This window comes from Corythoichthys intestinalis, chromosome 2 (assembly GCF_030265065.1).
Source record: "Corythoichthys intestinalis isolate RoL2023-P3 chromosome 2, ASM3026506v1, whole genome shotgun sequence".
In the NCBI taxonomy this organism is placed as follows: Eukaryota; Metazoa; Chordata; class Actinopteri; order Syngnathiformes; family Syngnathidae; genus Corythoichthys; species Corythoichthys intestinalis.
The window spans coordinates 72,246,787-72,269,437 of NC_080396.1; the positions used below are offsets into that span (position 1 = coordinate 72,246,787).

Sequence of the window (22,651 nt, forward strand, 5' to 3'; positions counted from 1 at the left end):
CTCCACATATTACTGTAATAAAAGCCTCCGCTTGGCCTTTATAGGCTTTTTAATTATGTCTATTCGTCTTCCTGGGCTGGTGAGCAACAGTTCATGAGGAGCCCCATTTTGTGAGGACACGTCCACGGGCAGAACGCTAGTGGGTGGGGGATTCCGGGGAGAGTGGAAAATATGACTGCTGTTCCAGTCGGCGTTTTGGCTCGCGGCGGGGAACTAGTCGTGCGATACTTGCATTTTACTCTTGAGGACGTGCTCATGTTCGACGGGTAATGTGAGCACACTGTGCAGACTTGATCTCTTATTTTTCATTAGTTGGGAGATATAAGTTCTTGCATGTATCCATATGGAGTACCGACACGTGCAGATTGATGTAGCAATAACCTTGCTTGGAATACATGGTATAGATTTCCACACAAGGCTGGACATTAGGGTTGTAACTCTCAAGAACGGTTGCCCTTAGGACAACGGTTTTCCTCAAAATGTGGGTTTGGGACAGCGTTTTGAGGGCGTTGGTCTTGTTACGGTTTCAACTTCGAAAGTTCTAGAAACCCAAGAAGTCCAGCAAATCACTTGACCTTTCATACAGCATTCAGCATGGACAGATATCCTTTATTGTCCCGATTTTTTGTGCACCCTGCACCCATGACAGCGCACTGCGCAGCTAACGATCAGATAAAGTGCAACAATGCTTGGAATGAAACAAACATACATGATTTCAATACTTTTATATACCGGTGTGTGTACGTTTTGGCTTCCGACGAGTAGAATTGGATCGTGTCGTGTTTTCCTTCACTCGGATGGGGCCTAAAATAGCAGATCCTTCCCATTGAATGTGTGGCTGAAGACCTGCTACTCCAAGAAAAAACATGTAGCGAGTACATTAGCGTGTTTAGCTCAAAGTTAAACAGAAGTGGACTCACCCGCATCCTCTCGGAGGTTCCTTTTCCACCTCTGCTCACTGCAGCTGCTTTCACAACAGCTGCACACCTTGTTGTCGCCACCTGATGCTACCCATCTGCACCCAGGAAAGCAATATATACAGTGTATCACAAAAGTGAGTACACCCCTCGCATTTCTACAGATATTTAAGTATATCTTTTCATGGGACAACACTGACAAAATGACACTTTGACACAATGAAAAGTAGTCTGTGCGAGTTATTTTCCCCTCAAAATAAAATATAGCCATTAATATCCAAACCCCTGGCAACAAAAGTGAGTACACCCCTTAGTAAATGCATACATCCCTAAATGTCCAAACTGAGTACTGCTTGTCATTTTCCCTCCAAAATGTCACGTGACTCGTTACAGGAGTGCTGTCAGCATTGCTGCAGAGATTGAAGAAGTGGGGGGGTCAGCCTGTTAGTGCTCAGACCATATGTCGCACTCTACATCAAATTGGTGTGCATGGCTGTCACCCCAGGAGGAAGCCTCTTATGAAGACGGTACACAAGAACGCCCGCCCGTATCATCAGACCATAGGACATGGTTCCAGTAATCCATGTACTTTGTTGACATGTCTTCAGCAAACTTTTTGCAGGCTTTCTTGTGTACCGTCTGTTGTTTGCAGCAGACAGCATGAAAGCCAAATCGATTAAGACGTCACTTGAAGACATTAGATGCGAATCACATTGATAAGCCACTTGACTGGTTTTTCAGCGAAAACGTGCCAAATATTGCCAACAATTGTCTCGTGCTGTCAGTGTTACATCAGTAAACCAGCAAGCACTGTTAGCATCATATAAAATGGCATACCAAGTTGCTCAGTGCAAAAATAACCCCACACCATAGCTGAGGAGCTGATAATGCCTGCAGCAAAAATAAAAAAAAGAACGTAACAGAAAATAATTGAGAAGCACTGGGCTAAATGATCATTGCAAAATAAATCTGTGTTCACTTATACTAACTTTCATGTGTATTGGTTGTTAAGGTGATACAACATTCGATTCAAACCTTTGTTTTCCAAAACTACTAAAGAAACATTTCGAAGTGCAAGTCACTTTATTAAAAAAACGGGGAGCTATTTAAGAATGGGTTCACTTCTGGTGGAGACTGGAGCACCCCTAGACTCAAACTAAAGTATTGTATTATAAAATCTATTTGAGAAAAAAAATCCGATATATCCAAGGACCAATCTACATCTGAGGCATACTAGACTACCCCAAGACCAAGACTTGAACCAAAGTACTCTCATGAAATTCTGATGTGTGATTTCATCTCACAGATTTTTTTTTTAAATTCCATTTTAGTTTAGGTTCATGTCAGTGTCCCCCTGAAGTGGACCCATCCTTGGATAGCTCCCTTGTTTTTGTTTTTGTTTTTTAATAAAGGGACTTGCACTCTGAAGCCACTTTGTTGCATTACCGTAACGCACATAAAGGAAACAATGATCCAAGTAAGGGGCAGTTAGCTTGACTTCATTCTTTCTTGTTGAGGCTGGCCTGACCGCTGTAGTTTTGCAGGTTAGCAAGTTCACACAGTTTATTCTTATGCTAACTCTAATGCATGTCGGACTTACAGTAGCAAAATTAGTGGGGTTTCATCCCACCTCCACAACACTCTATTCACATTACTTACAGTGCGCTTGACTTCATTCTTTCTTGTTGAGGCTGGCCTGACCGCTGTAGTTTTGCAGGTTAGCAAGTTCACACAGTTTAGTCTTATGCTAACTCTAATGCAGGTCGGACTTTCAGTAGCAAAATTAGTGGGGTTTCATCCCAGCTCCACAACACTCTATTCACATTACTTACAGTGCGCTTGACTTCATTCTTTCTTGTTGAGGCTGGCCTGACCGCTGTAGTTTTGCAGGTTAGCAAGTTCACACAGTTTATTCTTATGCTAACTCTAATGCAGGTCGGACTTTCAGTAGCAAAATTAGTGGGGTTTCATCCCACCTCCACAACACTCTATTCACATTACTTACAGTGCCTGCTGCTGGCCGAAAAAAAACTTCTAATATCCCTCCGCTTCGAAGGGGACTGAGGAAGCGGCATGTTGTCGACATGAATCTGTCAGGGATGTGTGAGTGTACATGTGTCTGTGTGGCCGGTTCTACCAGCACATTCAGCAAATGAAAAGGGATAAATGAAGTCTGAACATAATAAAAATAATTCACTTAATAATGGTAGGGTCTATTCTATCCTTACAACACATGGGAACAATCTAAATTACCTATACAGTATAAATGAAATAATTATTCAATGCAAATAGGATTGCTTAAAAGTTGGTGGGGCCAATTGCATCCTGAAAAGTTGGTAGTCTTATGTCCCTACTACTCCTATGCAAACCTACACCCTTGGTTTCATTATGGCATTACTACGAGCAAGGAATGAACTATTGCAGTACGCATTAATCTTTCGTATGATGAATAATTTTTCGTCATGTGAAGCGAAAAAGGGTCAAAAAATTTTCATGAAATTTTGTCCTGAAGCTTTTGTATCTCAGGTACCACTCCATTGTCAAAACTATATAAAAGTATCGAGTACTGAAATGTTGTATCCAGATATGGTATATGATTGCAAAAGTATCAATATTTACTTGTTAAGATCACCAGAAATTTGTTGTCCTGGTATTAATTTAAATTTCCACCACCTTTGATAGTAATGGGTCGGTATTTGTGTATTTTCCTTGTTAATTGATTGGCTGCCATTGATAGCACTAGATGTCCAATTCATTTAGACTGGGAGAAGCAAATTTGGTCATTCACCCCTCCTAGTCTCAATGAAATGTACATCTAGTGCCGGAAATGGCAGTCAATGGATTGACAAGTGTCAAAAATACGTAAATAAACAAACTTCGGATTGCCTCAAAATTAACAGGAGTGACCCAAAGTGTACAAGAAGAGACGTGGGAATGCCCCAAAATAAAGTGAGCCGTAAATGCCCCCAAATCAACAGTAAATGACCCGGGAATGGCCCAAAAACAATGAAGATGTGACCAAAATCATTAAAGTGTTCTGAAATTGCCCCAAAATCAACAGGAAGTGACCGGGAAATGCCACAAAAATCAACAGGATCTGATCCAAATCGGAAAAACGTGAGCAGCTAAAGCTAACGCTAACGTGACGTGCAAAGAGCCCATTGTTAAAATGGATCGAAACAATTGCCTCTGCCAGCACTAACCTGTTGGCTTCAACTAAAAACGAACAGGCCTTGTGTCGCGAGCTGATCGGAACAGAGAGCACTGTTGCCGTTAGCCGACACGTAATGTAAAGCTACGAGGGGAGGGGAAATAAACGTTAGCACTGCGATAAATCGATACTTGTTCACATAGTGGCACTTACCGAATTCCTGCCGTCTTTCTGGAAATTGAAAGCTTTCACCTGGAATGCAAGCTTATCCTCACTGCTTCGCTGCATAAAGTAGGACTTGGCTCCTGTTAGCTTAGCATCTTTTAGACACCTTAAAATCCGATAGATTGTCATTTTTTTGGTCCACTCAACAAAAACTTTTCCCACACTTCTTACCCATGATTATCGATAAATGTATACGCCGGTTGGGAATTTGGGGCGGCGCTCAAGGTGACTACGCAGCTGTCAACGTAGACCCTCAGTGGAATGTGGTAGCCCTGTAGGACCGAGGCTTCCAAATGGATCATCTCGCCCACAAGGTAGACACCGGTGGACCGCTGGGACTGATGATCCTCTAATCAGTCAGTGAAAAAAATACAGAAGAAATGTTGTCCCATCAATTTTGACAGTCAAATTGGATGGGATGTGCAACGCTGTCAATGGCAGTGAATGAGGTAATGGGTAAGCTGGCTTCAGTGGCCTATTTTAAGGGGGCTTCAGCACCCCCTGAAATATTCTTATGCCCCCCTAAATAATTTGGCGTCGTATTATTATTACCTTGCTCGCGGTCGGGACCGCCGGCATGTAGAACTCTGACGCACACAGGGCAGAGCATGAATAGATGGACATAAGAAGATTTTTCAAGAAAGTGAGTATTTATCACTGCTCGTAGTAACAGTTAGCTCCAGCCCCCAGCTAACAGCAGAAAGTCCCATGTAATTAATAAACCGAATGCTCCGTGTTTGACAAATTAAAACCTGGCTTGCACACGACAGACAATCTCTCCGCACGTCTTACCTTATTTGTTTTGTGGTCAAAAGTTACATCCCAGCTCTAGAATAACACTGCGACTTAGTTGCTGCTAGCTAGTTGGTTTGAACTACATTGTGAAGGTCTAGACTGTTTATAGAGTTAAATCTTTTTACCACTATCTTTTGTGGGGGGGCGGGGGGGACTTCCTTCTGGAGCATCAGCTTTGTTTCTCACTTTACGCATACACTGCTGGCCAAAAGTATTGGTACCCCTGCAATTCTATCAGATAATGTTCAATCACTCCCAAAAAATGTTTCCAATTAAAAATGCTTTGGTAGTAATATCTTCATTTATTTTGCTTGCAATGAAAAAACACATAAGAGAATGAAAAAAAAAAAAAAAACAATCAAATAATTATTTTACACAAAATTCCAAAAATGGGCAGGACAAAGTCTTGGCACCTTCAGCCTAATACTTGGTAGCACAACCTTTAGATGAAATAACTGCAAACAACCGCTTCCGGTTTCAATGAGTTTCTTACAATGCTCTGTTGGAATTTTGGACTATTCTTCTTTGGCCAACTGCTCCAGGTCTCTGAGATTTGAAGGGTGCCTTTTCCAAACTGCCATTTTCAGATCGCTCCACAGATGTTTCATGGGATTGAGGTCTGGACTCATTGCGGGCCACTTTAGAAGTCTCCAGTGCTTTCTCTCAAACCATTTTCTCGTGCTTTTTGAAGTGTGTTTTGGGTCATTGTCCTGTTGGAAGACCCATGACCCCTGAGGGAGACTAAGCTTTCTCATTCTGGGCCCTACATTATGCTGCAAAATTTGTTGGTCGTCTTCAGACTTCATAATGCCATGCACACGGTCAGGCAGTCCAATGCCACAGGTAGCAAAGCAACCCCAAAACATCAGGGAACCTCTGCCATGTTTGACTGTGGGGACTGTGTTCTTTTCTTTGTAGGCCTCGTTTTTCCCCCCTGGAAACTATGTTGATGCCTTTTCCCCAAAAAGCTCTACTTTTGTCTAATCTGACCAGATAACATTCTTCCAAAACATTTTTGGCTTTCTCAGGTAAGTTTTGACAAACTCCAGCCTGGCTTTTTTATGTCTCTGGGTCAGAAGTGGGGTCTTCCTGGGTATCCTATCATAGAGTCCCTTTTCATTCAAATGCCAATGAATAGTACGGGTTGACACTGTTGCTCTGCAGCTTAGACTGCGGGACAGCTTGGACTTGTTTGGATGTTAGTCGAGGTTCTTTACCCATCATCCGCACATTCATTGAAATCTCGCGTCAATTTTTCTTTTCCATCCACATCTAGCGAGGTTAGACACAGTGCAGACACAGTGCCACGAGCTTTGCACTTATTGATGACTTTTTGCACGGTAGACACAGGAACATTCAGGTCTTTGGAGATGAACTTGTAGCCTTGAGATTGCCCATGCTTCCTCACAATTTTGCTTCTCAAGTCTTCGGACAGTTCTTTGGTCTTTCTTTTCTCCATGCTCAATGTGGTACACACAAGGACACACGACTGAGGTTGAGTCAACTTTGATCCATTTTAACTGGCTTCAAGTGTGATTTAATTATTGCCACCTCCATTTTTGTGCCGCAAGTAACAGGTGCTGTTAGTTACACAAATTAGACAAGCATTACATGATATTTCAAAGGATGCCAATACTCCGGCCCATTTTGGAGTAAAATGATAAAGATTTAATTTTTTTTCTCCATTCTCTTTTGTGGTTATTCATTCCAAGCAAAATCAATGAAAGCATTTGTAATTGCAATTATTTTCTGGGAAAAATTGAGCGTTATATGACAGAATTGCAGGGGTGCCAATACTTTTGGCCAGCAGTGCATGCACACTTATGTTCAAAATGACACGCATTTTAACAATAAAACACTTGACACAAAACAATTGATTTTCAAAGACCCATCTAGTCTGAGCAATATGTAAATTTAGTAGATTAAATTAGCCAAATTTGCCGAACAAATGTCCGCTAGCTTAAATGCTAACGTATTTACGATTCTCATAGCAAATCGCTGACACGTAACTCCACAAACTGTAACTGTAAACTTACTTAGAAATGCATATACATATATTAGCTGAAACAACTTACAGCCTTATGTGGGCCAAATCAGAGCGCAGCTATCCTTTATCCATGTCAGATGTCTGAGTCTGCTTTTCTGTCCAACCAGACCTAATACTGCCACCAGAGGGCAGTGTATCCTCCACCATTAAACAAAATACTTTTGGACTTTTTGGATAGTAATTTAAGATTTAGGGGTACTTGAATGGTTAATTCCAATTTATGCAGAAATTTGGGTTTCGACGCCAGCGTAGGAACGGAACTCGTTCGTAACCCGGGTACAACCTCTATTCTATCGTACAGGTAGTTCCCGTGTTATGACGTACCCGACTGACATGATTTTGACTTTACGACGCCTGTCTTATCGTTTAATGTTTTTATTTTAAATCTTCACTTTTGTTTTGTGATGCATGCTTTTATTTTGGCGCAGGAAACGTAGGGTAGGTTGTACTTCCGCAAGAGAGAGGATTTACACACCGCCCATCCCACACATGCACATATGAGGAAGAGCGCATCCGAGTGAAGAGGTGACAGCCTGTGCGCACATTTTTTGCTTGTGAAACATCCAGAGGCGAGAACTGTATATAACCCCTTTTGTACTGTTTATTGTGCATTTTCAATTGGGGTTGAATACTTGGGGCTTGTTTATGTGATTGTTTTTGATGATTTGTGGACGCTAACTGATACATGCTAATCGTATGTTATTGTTGTATCACATACCTGTCAAGTTGAACAGTTTCCGTGTACTTTGTACAAGTGAGCACTGATTTTTAAATGTGTACGCCGTACGTTCAAAATCTGTACGTTTTTAATACATTACGTTTTTTTTTCTCCATTCGGATTTTAGCACTGTTCAACAACGAGACAATGTGCGTTACTATGCATTATGTTCGTTGAATGACGCAAGTCAGAGACCCGGAGAGAGAAGTTATGACGCTGTAGTGAACGCGATGCTAGGCGGCTCCAATATTTCCGGACTGTAGCCGACAGCCTACAATCTACGCCTGGATATCACATGCATATAGAACTATGTGCGAAATGACAGACTCGGCGGTGTTGGTAAACAGCCGCCATTTTAAAGCAGTAGACTTCTCAGAAAGGCTCTGTTGTAGTGAACCTTCCTAGCTAACCTAAGTAACTTTTTTATCTAAAATACTCCTAAATAGGCAAAATCTTGGAAAAATCCTGACTTGAATCCATCTTTAAATGATGAAACAGTTTTAAAACTTTCACATGTCGAAAGTAGACAAAAGGGAACTAATGCAAAAACGGAAGCAACTTTCACGGTTGATTCACATTAAATGACTTCCTAACATTGCAAAGGTCATTATGTTTTTTTTTTTTGTTTGTTTTTTTGTTTTGAAAAAAAACATGAAAGGTAGCACCAGTTACTTTGCCAAGTAACTAATTACTCTTACATTCAGGTAACTGAGTTACTAACTCAATAACTTTTTGGGTGAAGTAATTTGCAACTGTAATTAATTACTTTTTAAAAGTAAGATTAAAACACTGGTCATAAAGATGAAGTCTGCAGAATGAAAAGTGACGAAAGTGGAGATTTCATTCTGCCAATTTGTTGCCGAACACAATTTGCCCGCAACTATTGCTGATCACTTCTCAGAATTAGCAAAAATTGCATAGGTAAGTTAATCTTATCAATTGACCATTTTAATTGGACACACAAACTAACTACTTTCAAGTCAAACTGAATTGCGACCTGGAGTGCAGCCATCAAAAGACATGATAGAAATTGCCAAAAGTGCGACATACAATTATAACAAAAGTCACTGTTAAATTTTTGTTATCAGGATGTAGCTGAAGACATTGTTCTTTGATTGCACCAGGTTATATGTTATAATATTACCAATAACTTCATATTATTTTAAAAATTGAGTTTTATTTTTGTTTCATATTGCACGCTATATACGACGTTGTAAGATTAGTCACCAATTTGTAAGGGCATACGTCACTATGATTGGTAACTGCCTCGGGTTGACAGGTATGTGTATCAGCAGCTACTTGTAAACGCACATTTGGAATTGCTGTTCTTGAAGATGAGACTGATTTAATTTTTAGTTTCGTTTGCAAGAGTTGATGTCATGAGCAGCTGCGTCAGCAAACCACACCAATGTCTGACATCGTCATTTCTGAATTTAGCTCGCTGTCTAGCTAGAACTTAGCTCCAACGTTGTGGCGAGGACAGTACAATGACGTATAATACATGTTTTGGATAATTTGATTTTTTTAAAAGGGTGCTTAGAGGTATTTAAAGGGTTAATTCCGACTTGTGTGAAAATCTGGGGTACATTGCCAGTGCAGGAACGGAACTCGTTCGTTAACCAGGAATTACTTGAGTTCCGAAATCCAAAGAAAGCCTGTGTCATTTGAATTTTGGAACATTATGAAGTTGGAACGGTGTAAATCGGTCAAAGTGTGCGGGCTGCTTGGCGTGGACAGAACAAAAAAAAACAAACTGAATTTTATTTGTGGAGTTTACTCCACAATTACAGGATATAATTTAATGTACCCCCACCCTAATCATACACTCACTGTGGCTAGGAAAACCACAATAACACTGTTAAATGACCCCTTCACATGTCAAAACATCTAGACGATACCTGAAATAGCTTCCTCAAGTCAACATTTGGTCAAGACCAGGCAGCAGAGTGAAAAATAGCGAGCCAGCTGTCTTTCCTTTTCAGGCTTTGTAGTTTTGCTCACCTGTCAGGAGCCTGAGGGAGAAGCGGAGCTGCTGCTCTGTTAACAGGCTGGAAGCAAACTGCTGCCAATGAGGCATCACGGCATGACTGCTTACATAGTGCTTCCTTTAAAAAGCGACAACAAAGTTTGAGTTCACCCATTTTGGATTGGTGACATGAACATCACAAGAGGCTGATATTTGTGCTACCAGAAACTGTATTGGAATTTGGAAATGTACAGTTCCACCAAAATATGACAAAAAACGTCCCCCTTTAATTCCAATCGACCATTTCCAACGTCAAAAAAGAATGACCTGATATCAACAGAAAGTGACTCAAATGCACCCAGAAATTCCCCCAAAATGTGCAGGAAGTGACGCGTAAGTACTTTAAAATCAACAAGAAAGGGACTTAAATTGTCTGCCTTTGACAACTGGCGTTTACTGCCGTTAATGGTAGCCAATGACTGCCTTATTATGACTAAAACTACAAGTGTTCCATGTTCTGGTTTTGGTGTTTTTTTTCAGGTGAGGTGGTTTTGGGGGGGAGGGTTCATGTTTTTTCAATAGGAAATGAACAAGAATTGCCCCAAAATCAAAAGAGAATGACCCAGAATTGCCCCACAACCAACAGGAAGTGACCTTGAAATGCCTTTAAATAAAACTTGTGTACAGGAAATGACCCCAGAATGCCCAAAATCTACAAAAAGTGAACCGAATTCAAAAGAGCGACCCAGGATGGCTCCAAAATCAACAGGAAGGGACCTGAAATCCACAGGAAGTTACTTTAATTTCCCCACAATAAATAGAAAGTGATAAATGAACAGAAAGTGATCCTAAAATATTCACAACTGAAGAGGAAATTAGCCAAAATGTACAAGAAATGACACCCGAATGTCCAAAATCTATCAGAAATGAACCAAATTCTATAGAACCTGACCCAGAATTGCTCCAAAATAAAACATGAAGTGACCTGGAATTGACCCCACAACTAACAGGAAGTGACCTTGAAATGCCTTTAAATAAAACTTGTGTACAGGAAATGACCCCAGAATGCCCAAAATCTACAAAAAGTGAACCGAATTCAAAAGAGCGACCCAGGATGGCTCCAAAATCAACAGGAAGGGACCTGAAATCCACAGGAAGTTACTTTAATTTCCCCACAATAAATAGAAAGTGATAAATGAACAGAAAGTGATCCTAAAATATTCACAACTGAAGAGGAAATTAGCCAAAATGTACAAGAAATGACACCTGAATATCCAAAATCTATCAGAAATGAACCAAATTCTATAGAACCTGACCCAGAATTGCTCCAAAATAAAACATGAAGTGACCTGGAATTGACCCCACAACTAACAGGAAGTGACCTTGAAATGCCTTTAAATAAAACTTGTGTACAGGAAATGACCCCAGAATGCCCAAAATCTACAAAAAGTGAACCGAATTCAGAAGAGCGACCCAGGATGGCTCCAAAATCAACAGGAAGGGACCTGAAATCCACAGGAAGTTACTTTAATTTCCCCACAATAAATAGAAAGTGATAAATGAACAGAAAGTGATCCTAAAATATTCACAACTGAAGAGGAAATTAGCCTAAATGTACAAGAAATGACACCTGAATGTCCAAAATCTATCAGAAATGAACCAAATTCTATAGAACCTGACCCAGAATTGCTCCAAAATAAAACATGAAGTGACCTGGAATTGACCCCACAACTAACAGGAAGTGACCTTGAAATGCCTTTAAATAAAACTTGTGTACAGGAAATGACCCCAGAATGCCCAAAATCTACAAAAAGTGAACCGAATTCAAAAGAGCGACCCAGGATGGCTCCAAAATCAACAGGAAGGGACCTGAAATCCACAGGAAGTTACTTTAATTTCCCCACAATAAATAGAAAGTGATAAATGAACAGAAAGTGATCCTAAAATATTCACAACTGAAGAGGAAATTAGCCAAAATGTACAAGAAATGACACCTGAATATCCAAAATCTATCAGAAATGAACCAAATTCTATAGAACCTGACCCAGAATTGCTCCAAAATAAAACATGAAGTGACCTGGAATTGACCCCACAACTAACAGGAAGTGACCTTGAAATGCCTTTAAATAAAACTTGTGTACAGGAAATGACCCCAGAATGCCCAAAATCTACAAAAAGTGAACCGAATTCAGAAGAGCGACCCAGGATGGCTCCAAAATCAACAGGAAGGGACCTGAAATCCACAGGAAGTTACTTTAATTTCCCCACAATAAATAGAAAGTGATAAATGAACAGAAAGTGATCCTAAAATATTCACAACTGAAGAGGAAATTAGCCTAAATGTACAAGAAATGACACCTGAATGTCCAAAATCTATCAGAAATGAACCAAATTCTATAGAACCTGACCCAGAATTGCTCCAAAATAAAACATGAAGTGACCTGGAATTACTCCAAAATCAACACAAAGTGATTAATGAACAGCAAGTGAACCTGAAATGCCCTTAAATAGAAAAATTTCCAAAGTGACAGGAAATGACCCCGAATGCCCAAAATCTACATGAAGCAGAGGTGGGTAGTAACGTGTCACATGTACTCCTTAACATTTACTTAAGTAGATTTGTGAAGAAAAAACGCTCCTCTTACTCAGCTACTGTGGGCTACACAAGAGTCGTTACATTTTTTCCTCATTATTCTACATATTCGATTTATTTTTTGCCAGCAATGATAAGAGTAGAGACGTGCCTGGTGTATTACCGGGGTAGCTGTACCGATTTCACCGATGAGACAATGATCACATGGGTCCATTATACCAATCAGACGCGAGCTTGCCATTCCATCTTCATGCCAGCCTTTTCAATCATGTGGTGTCTTTAAAGCACTGTAAAAAATGAAGTATTTCATATAGAGCGCTGCCCTCAACATGACTCAAAAGCGCAGATTTAAAACTCTCTCCCAGTTTTTATTTGGCACCGGTTGACCACGGAAAACCAGAGATAGGATCCTTTTAATTTCCAAATAGTAATTATTCAAACTCTGAACCATTGTCTCCACCAGAGGCAGTCATGCTTTTTGGACGAATAATGATTCATTTATTTAGTTGTTTTTTTTCTCTTGTCGGAATTCAATGATTTATTTATTTTTTTATTTTAAAAATCATTATTATTATTTTTCTGTGTTTCGTTGGCTTTATGTGGTTATTGTACCGTATCATCATAACAATAGTCCATACAGATAGCTTTTTGCTCAGAAAATACTATTGTTTAACAAAAAAATTTTAAAAATCCAGCAAAAATGTAAGCAGTTACTCGCAATGTTACTCATTACTTGAGTACTCTTTTCACCAAATACTTTTTTACTTGCACTCGAGTTCATTTTTTGGACGACTACTGTTACTTGAGTAATACTATTTTGAAGTAACACTACTCTTACTTGAGTTAAACGTTTGGCTACTCTACTACCCACCTCTGACAAGAAATGAACCAAAAATCAACAGAACGTGACCCAGAATTGCTCCAAAATCAACAGGAAGTGATCAATGAACATAATTGACCATGAAATGCACTTAAATAAATAGGAATTCATTAAAATTGTACCAGAAATGACCCCAGAATACCCAAAACTCAGAATAGCTCCAAAATCAACAGGAATTGACCCGGAATTGCTCCAACATCAACAAGAGATGATTTATGAACAGGAAGTGACCCTGAAATGCCCTTAAATGAATAGGAAATTATCCAAAATGTCCAGGAAAAGACCCCGAACGCTCAAAATCTACAAGAAGTGAGCCAAAAATCAACAGAAAGTTACCAACAATTGCTCCAAAATCAACAGGAGGTGACCCGGAATTGCTCTAAAATCAACAGTGAGTGATCAATGAACAGGGGGATCCTGAAATGCCCTTAAATAAATAGAAAATTATTCTAAAATATACAGGAAATTACCTCAGAATGCCCAAAATCGAGAAGTAAACCAAATTCAACAGAACGTGACCCAGAATTGCTCCAAAATCAACAGCAAGTGATCAATGAACAGTAAGTGACCCTCAAATGCACTTAAATAAACCCTAACCCTTTTACAAGAATTGACCCCCCTAATGCCCAAAATCTACAAGAAGTGAAACAAAAACAACAAAATGACAAAATGACAGGTGGTCAATGAACAGGATGTGACCCTGAAATACCCCTAAATAGGAAATGATACAAAGAGTACATGAAATGACCCCAAATGCTCAAAATCTACAACAAGTGAACCAAATTCAACAGAAAGTGACCCAGAATTGCCCCAAAATCTGCAGGAAGTGAACTGGAATTGCTCCAAAATCAACAGGAAGTGACCCTAAAATGCCCTTATATAGATTATCCATAATGTCCAGGAAATGATCTCAGAACGCCCAAAATCTACAAGAGGTGAACCAAATTCAACTGGAAGTGACCCGGAATTGCTCCAAAAACAATGAAATGCCCTGAAATAAATGGCAAATTATCTAAAATGTACAGGAACTGATCCCAGAATGGCCAAAATCTCACCTAGAAGTTAAAAAAAAAAAAAAAAAAAAAAAAAAAAAAAAAAAAAAAGGACCCAGACTTGCTCTAAAACCAACAGGAATTGACCTGGAATTGCCGAAATCAATCAAAAATGATCAGTGAACAGGAACAGACCATGAAATGCCTTTAAATAATTGGGAAATAATCTAAAATATGCTGGAAATGAAACCCAAATGCCCCAAGTCATAGACTTCATAATATATTGACGGGACACCGGCCCAATTAATAGGGGGTCTATCTCCATCAGCTGACAAGCTGACCGAGTGGAAACACAGAGCTTTTTACACTGAAAATTTTATGAATAAATACGTGAATCCCTGAATTCTTTATAGATATGGACGTAAAAAAAAAAGTCTCGATTCTTGGATAAAATAAAAAACGGCAGTTAGCATTTATTTTACGTAAAATTGTTGAATGTGCTGCAAGTCTTTAAGCCACTGTGGCGCGTCCTTATCACAAGAGATTTTTACATTGAAAATTTTGTGAACAAATGCGTGAATCCCTGAATTCTGTATAGATATGGACATATATGACGGCCCCTGGCCGTTTAATAGTTAATTTTCTGAGGTTCTTCCAGTCAGCTGATCGTCGCCTCCACCAGCTGGCTGCTCCCCCTCCCCCACTGTGACGACAGCTGATCGATGCAGGACGGACCGACGACGTCACCACCGCTGATTGGCCACCGGAAAAGGCGCCAAGCTTCTTAAACCTGCCGCTGTCAACGTTCTAGGAGGTCGCAATTTGGCAGCATTCTGTCGCGTTCCTCCTCGCTAGCTGTTTGCTCGCCATTCACGCTCGTTTGCATTTTGATCGCTAGTTTGATACACTCCCGCTTTTTCGGTGAGGTCTTTTGTGATTATTCGTTATTGGATCGTTTTTGTTCACCACTGTAAATAAGAGCACTGAAGCAAGTAAGGGTAAGTCGCCATTTCTGTTCAACCCGTTTTCTCCTGTTTTGTATAGAGTAGGAAGTTAGGTTAGACGCGGTCTTTTCTTTGTTCCTTTTACATGATCAGGGTTTAGTTAGCGGGTGGGGTTTAAGTGTAGTTCCTTTTGTGTGTTGTTTTGGCCTGGGCTTACCCTGAAGTCACGCTTCCTCGGCATTTTGTACATATTCATTGCGAGTTTGATTATTGTGTAAATAAATTTGTGTCCACTTGTACATTTGTGTGGATTGTTTTATGTTACGCCTTTCGCGAGCCATCTTTGGCACGTAACAACGTATAACAGTCACAATTCTTGGTTAAAGGCAAGAACACCGGGCAGTTAGCATTTATTTTTCGTAAAATTGTTGAATGTGCTGCAAGTCTTTAAGCCACTGTGGCACCGCCTTATCACAAGAGCTTTTTACGTTGAAAATTTTGTGAATAAATGCGTAAATCACTGAATTCTTTATAGATATGGACGTAAAACAGTCTCGATTTTTGGTTGAAAGCAAAAAATAATAATAATCGGCAGTTAGCATTTATTTTACGTAAATATTGCGAATGTGCTGCTAGTCTTAAAGCCACTGTGGCGTTGCGTTAACACCAAAGAGCTTCTTTTCGTTGAAAATTCTTGTGAATAAATCCTTAAATCCCTGGATTCTTTATTCTTTAACAGTCTCCATTCGTGGTTAAAAGCAAAAAAAAAAAAAAAAAAACGGGCAGTTAGCATTTATTTTACGTAAATATTGCAAACTATAATGTCAATGCTGTAGCGGCTAATTTCTCCAATTGATTTTTTTCCACGTTTCAAAATACATGGTACAAAAAAATAATAATAATTACCTTGAATCCTCGAACAAATCACTCAATCCTTTCCGTTTGTATGCGGTACACCTTTTGCACTTTTTCAACCTATATCCGGTGTTGGATCGCTGCATGTGTTTGAGAATAACTGCGACCGACTGAAGCAGATTGTGGGACGGCCCCCTACTTAAAGGCGTGGCGCAGTGACTGGGGAAGGTGTCCCGTCATTATCACTATGAAGTCTATGCCCATATCTAGTAGTACATGAACTTAACCAAATCAACAAAAAGTGACCCGAAATTGCCCCAAAATTAACAGGAAGTGACCGGGAAATGCCACAAAATCAAAAGGATCTGAAATTATACCCGGAATTCCCAAAATGTACTTGAAGTGACCCAAAATAATGGCTCATGGGTGTCACTGGAATGGGCATACATGGGTGTCAATGGCACGGTTAGCTGACTATCACTGGACTTTAATGGAAAGTTTTTAGTAAAAAAATCACAACCACAAATAGAGAGATGCTTTTGGGTGTGCTAATATAGATTTTTCAAGGTCTAGGTTGGAAATCAATACAAATGAAATTGGAATTTTTTTTTTTTGCCGTTGAAATGAATAGGAAATTTTGGCCATTAGAAATGAGTGGGTATTTTTTTGACAAATTTTGGCTTAGCTGTACAGTTTTTTTGTGCTCCTTTGCTTCCATTTCTTTTGATGTGTAAATTATGTGCATTGGACAAAAACTCTAGGACAAGTAGCCTTTTAAATTTCACTTAAAAAAAAAAATAATAAAAAGTTTTTGGGGCAAACATTTTTTGCGTGCCAAGCAAAAGCTCGCATCAATGATGGTCAACTATTCGAGTTTAGCATTCCAGAGTCAGTACAGATGTGCGGATTGAGTTTCTGATTGCACAAATATCAGCTCATACGTCAGCTTTACCTGGGATAATGGCATTCAATTTGCACCTCGGAAGGATTCGTCTTAAATACCAAGGAGTCTCCGACTGGCGTTGGAGAGTACGCGAGCGAAAAGGTGTAAATGAGGGCTTCGTCCGTCATCTAATGAAGAGGAGTTACAGTAATGGCGACTTGGTTGGAAAGGAAAAGTCCAAAGGTAAAGGAAAGCTCGCCTTGGCCGTGCCGCCGCAGCCGTGGAGCTCGGTCCGGAAAAGAAGCACGCGGTCGTCTTGGCGAAGCAGGCCACAGCCTCCTAATGTCAAATCGCTTGGACGGATTAGCTGGCCATTTCCTACAAGAACAAAAAGGGAAAAGCCAGTCAGGAAGCTTTTTTGTTATTTTTTTTTAGGACAAGAAACTTTGCAGGCTCCCGCCTAATTGGTTTGATTGGATTGAAGTAAACCTTTTGATTGCCGCAAAAAAATTTGCATCGAAAAACAGAATTATTTTTCTTCACACCATACACAAAAAAGGAAAAATGCGAAAATTAAGGTGAGTTTTAATGTACCAACTTCCAATGGCTATTCTAAAGATTCACCCCCCCCCCCAAAAAAAAAGTTACCCAGAATTGCCCCTAAATCAAAAGAAGGCGACCTGAAATCAACAGAAAATAACTCTGAATTGCCCCAAATTCAATAGAGGGTGAAAAAAATCAAAAACAAGTAGCTTGGAATTGACCCAAAATGATCAGGAAGGGACCCAAAATAGCCCAAAATCAAACAGGTGGCAATAATCAACAGATACGGACCAGTATTGTACCAGAATATATTAAGAAAGGTGGAGCGCTATATAAGTATAACACCATTTACCATAACAGAAAGTGACGCATAAAAAAAAAAAAAAAAAAAAAAGACCTGAAAACAACATGAAATGACCTGGAATTGCCCAAAAATCCAATAGGTGGTGACAAAATTCAACAGCAAGTAGCCTGAAATTCACCAAAAATGATCACAAATTGGCCCATAATTTCTCCATATTCAAAAGGAGGTGACCAAAATCAACAGCGAGTGACCTGGAATTAACCAGAAATTATCGGGGAGTGACCCAGAATTGTCATTACATCAAAGGAAAGTGTCCCAAAATCAACAGGACGTGACCTGTAATTGCCCCAAATTCAATATGTGGCGACACACAAAAAAAAAATCAACAAGAGGTGACGTGAAATCAACAGAAAGTGACCCCAAATCATCATGACGTAACCCAGAATTGGCCCCAAAACAAAAAAGTGACCCAAAATCAACAGGATGTGACCTGTAATTACCCCAAATTCAATAGGTGGTGACCCAAAGACAAAAAAATAAATACATAAAAATCAGCCGATGTGCACCAGTATTGTACCCTTAAAAAAAAATCAACAGAAAGTGCACCAAAATCATCAGGAAGGGACTCAGAATTGCCCCTAAAAATCAAAAGAGTGACCTAAAAATTAACAAAAAATGACCTAGAATTGCCCCAAATTCAATAGGAGGTGACAAAAATCAACAGCAAGTGGCCCGGAATGAACCCCAATTATCAGGAAGTGACCCAGAATTGCCTGGAAGTAACAGAAATGGTGCTGTAACAAAAGAAAGTGACCCAAAACCATCAGGAAGTGACTCAGAATTGACCAGAAAATCAATAGAAAGCAACACAAAAGCAACAGAAAGTGACCCTAAACCACCTGGAATTAACCCACTGTGGCCCTAAAACAAAATAAAGTGGCCCAAAATCAACAGGAAGTGACCTGTAATTGCTCAAAATTCAGTAGGTGCTGAAGAAAACAAAAACTAAAAGATACAGTGTGACCTGGAATTAACCCTAAATTATCAGGAAGTAACCCAGAAGTGTATTTACATCAAAAAATTGACCTGAAATCAAATAAATTGACCCAAAATCAACAGGAAATGACTCAAAATTGTTCCAAATTCAATAAGTGGTGACAAATACGGGATACGGAACAGTATTATACCATAAAAATGTACAGAAAGTGACACAAAATCAACAGAAAGTGACCCAAAATGATCAGGAAGGGAATCAAAATTGCCCCTAAAAATCAAAAGAAAGTTACCCGAAATCAACACAAAATGACTTAGAATTGCCCCAAATTTACTAAGAGGTGAGAAAAATCAACAACAAGTGACACAGAATGAACCCCAAATGATCAGGAAGTGACCCAGGATTGTACCCTTAAAACAAAAACAAAACAAAACAAAAAAAAAAAAAAAAAAAAAGTGACCCAAAATCAGCAGAAAATGACCAAAAATCATTGGGAAGAAACCCAGAATTGGCCCTAAACCAAAAAAAAACAACCCAAAATCAACAGGAAGAGACCTGTAATTGCCACAAATTCAATAGGTTGTGACAAAAAAAAAAAAATTAACGAAAATGGATGCGGATCAGTATTGTACTCTTTATAAAAAATAAATAAATTAAAAAAAAAAAAAATCAACAGGAGGTGACGTGAAATCAACAGAAAGTGACCCAAAATCTTCAGGAAGTAACCCAGAATTGGCCCAAAAACAAAAGAAAGTGACCCAAAATCAGCAGGACGTGACCTGTAATTGCCCCAAATCTAAAAGGTGGTGACAAAAATAAAACAAAAAAACAAAAAACAAACAAAATCAGCCGATATGGTCAAGGATTGTACCCTAAAATTTATATATATATATATATATATATATATATACACATACATACAGAAAATCAAAAGAAAGTGACCCAAAACCACCTGGAAGTAACCCAGAATTGGCCCAAAAACAAAAGAAAGTGACCCAAAATCAGCAGGACGTGACCTGTAATTGCCCCAAATCTAAAAGGTGGTGACAAAAATAAAACAAAAAAACAAAAAACAAACAAAATCAGCCGATATGGTCAAGGATTGTACCCTAAAATTTATATATAAATATATATATATATATATATATATATATATATATATATATATACACATACAGAAAATCAAAAGAAAGTGACCCAAAACCACCTGGAAGTAACCCAGAATTGGCCCTAAAACAAAAGGAAGAGACCCAAAATTAGCAGGATGTGACCTCTAATTGCCCCAAATCCAATAGGTGGTGACATTTTTTAAAAAAATCACCAGTATTGTACCCAAAAAAAAATCAACGGAGCCAAAATCATTAGGAAGTGACCCACAATTGCCCCAAAAATCAACAAAAAGTGACCTGCAATTGCTCAAAATCGATAAAAACCTAAACCTAAAAATGCCCCAAAATCAATCAAAATCAAAAGGGACTCAAAATCCATGGGAGTCTGATCAAAACCAGCGAAATTATATTGAGTGAACTCTTGAGCTGCCTTTATCGGCGATAAATGTCTGGTCCATATAAACTAGAAGGGCTGGCAGCAATTGAATCAGCCCTCCCAATTCACATGGATTTGAGGTCTTTCACCGTCAATGGCACTAAAACAATCATTCACTGAGTGATGTGTTTTCTCTCACAGTAAAGAAAAAAAAAAAAAAAAAAACTTCTGATGAAAAAGTGTGCCCCACTTAAGTAATGAAGTTACCAAAGAAGTTCTGCTTGACCTCTACGATGACCTCCCCCTCGCCACACTGCACCGCCAGGCTGTCTGCCGGCTTGGGCACCCGCTGCTCAAAGTCAACTGCCATCTTAAAACACAGTTCAAAGTCACTGAACCTTAGCTCCTTCTCACATGGAACGCAATCATATTTTCATGAAATACCTTTGGATCCGGTTCAACGGGCGGGTCCAGATCCGGGCCTTGAATTGCGATCTTTAAAACTTCATCTTGGACATCGGGTTCTGGCGTCGGTAGAATTTGGACGCGCTCCTCAACAGCGGGCCTCTTCAGTTGATGGATCCGGATCCGCCGGCTAACGGCAGAGTTACCCCATTGGCTCGGTTCCGTCCTGTTCGACTGACCGAACGTCGTCTGTTGCCTTACGGGCGTCCACAGTTGTACGCTTTGGTTTGAGAAATGTGTCTCATTGGTGCTGAAAATTTGCAAAGCAGCGCAAGGAACTGACAAGAGAAGGCCAAAGAAAATTCTCCAGAACAACATTCCGATAATTCCACCAAAACAAGAGTTGAAGGTTTTTTAAGGGAGCAGCATTGCTTCTCTGTTTTGACCAAATGAAAGCTATGGGTCAAACTCCACCCACAGCTAATGACATGATTGCATTCCAGCCTGCCACATTCATCCTTTCAGGCTTTCCCCATATGGCAGTCATTTTTTTATCAAATAGAATTGCAAATCAGATGCTTGGCTGTGCACTTTAAAGGTCAACTCCAGAGATGCATTTGGTTCTCAACGCTCCAAAATATGTTTTCTCTCATCTTCAAGGAGAAATGACTGTTGTCACAATAATAAAAAATTCAACTCAATATCAATAGTCAAAAAAACCAAAACACCTTCAGTGTTTCTCCATTGGTGGTCATTGTTTTACCCCCCCCCCCAAAAAAGTCCTCAAATTGCCCCAAAATTAACAGGAAGGACCCAAATTGTACAGAAAGTGACCTGGGAATGCCACAAAATCATCATAAAAAAAACCAAAAGTACCCTAAAACCAAATAGGAGGTGACTCAAAATCAATTGGAAGTGACCTGGCAATGTCCCAAAATCAACGTAAAGTGACCAAAGAATAAGAAGTGAGTATTAAAGTACCCGTGACAGGATTATAAAAAGTCTTAAATAGCATTATAATGTGAATTAGAATCATATTTTGAGACGATTCGACTATATACAACAATTTGCAGGCATGAAAATGGGTCAGAGGTTTAAAAGGTGAGAGGTGTGGAGGAAATATGTACACTGTACAACTTGGGCTGTCCCAAACGACTAATTTTCTCCCGATGAGTCAGCCGACTATTTTTACGATTAGTCGACTAATCTAATAATAGTAATAATAATAATCTAATCTCTTTTTTTTTTTTTTTTTTACTAATTTAGCAATTACATTTTTGATGACGATTATTAATTCACAAAAACATTTTGGAACGCTTAACTTCTTTATTAAAGTACAAATAAACACGTAAATACCAACAATAAATCACAAATAAACAATGAGGTCAAATGCTGATAGCATGAAGTAGTGCAAAAGAATGGAATGTAAACAGATAGATTCAGAACACTGATTTCGCCATTCCAACATGTTCAAAACAATTCATAAATAAAATCTAGCATTAATATTATAGTATACTACTATGTATAATAGTAGTGTAATAATTATTCATTGCCAATCAGAATTTTCATAAAAGGTGCCACTTTAAAGCTACTCTTAGTGTAGAATCTGAATTCTGAAGTATGTGGGAGTAACTCCAGAAAACGAACGAACATGGCATGCTTTTATTTTGAAATGTTCACCGGAAGTAAGTTCGCTGACCCGCCTACCGTAAGGTTTACGCTCCGCAAAAAAAGCTCTTTTTGTCATTGCATGTGGTGAAGGAAATAGTTACCTGTCTCGCACACACCATATAACTATTTGTATTACTCTAACACACGCAATATAATCAATCAGGGAATAGTATCATTTCTCATATTTACTGTAGGACTGTTTGTATTACTCTAACACACCTAATATATAATAAATAGCACTTACACCATAGTTTAATGAAAAGAAGCAGAATAGAGGGCATAA

At 39.2% G+C, this 22,651-nt stretch overlaps 1 protein-coding gene across 2 annotated transcripts; it reads right to left on the bottom strand.

The window, feature by feature from the left end:
• Positions 1-595: 595 nt before the first annotated feature.
• Positions 596-21,195, bottom strand: LOC130911876 (zona pellucida sperm-binding protein 3-like). Of its 2 annotated transcripts, none has more exons than XM_057829503.1 (10): positions 20,737-21,195; positions 20,560-20,662; positions 17,226-17,344; positions 17,036-17,154; positions 9,855-9,958; positions 4,465-4,642; positions 4,282-4,399; positions 4,121-4,212; positions 921-1,015; positions 596-846 (listed from the first exon to the last, which is right to left on the bottom strand). In XM_057829503.1, exons 1-10 carry the CDS (start codon positions 21,073-21,075, stop codon positions 725-727), a joined length of 1,389 nt encoding a protein of 462 aa, XP_057685486.1. In that variant the 5' UTR covers positions 21,076-21,195; the 3' UTR covers positions 596-724. The 2 variants fall into 2 exon arrangements, with proteins under 2 accessions (XP_057685486.1, XP_057685485.1); XM_057829502.1 differs by having other exon boundaries at positions 597-849; positions 20,737-21,192.
• Between the last annotated feature and the right edge of the window lie 1,456 nt (positions 21,196-22,651).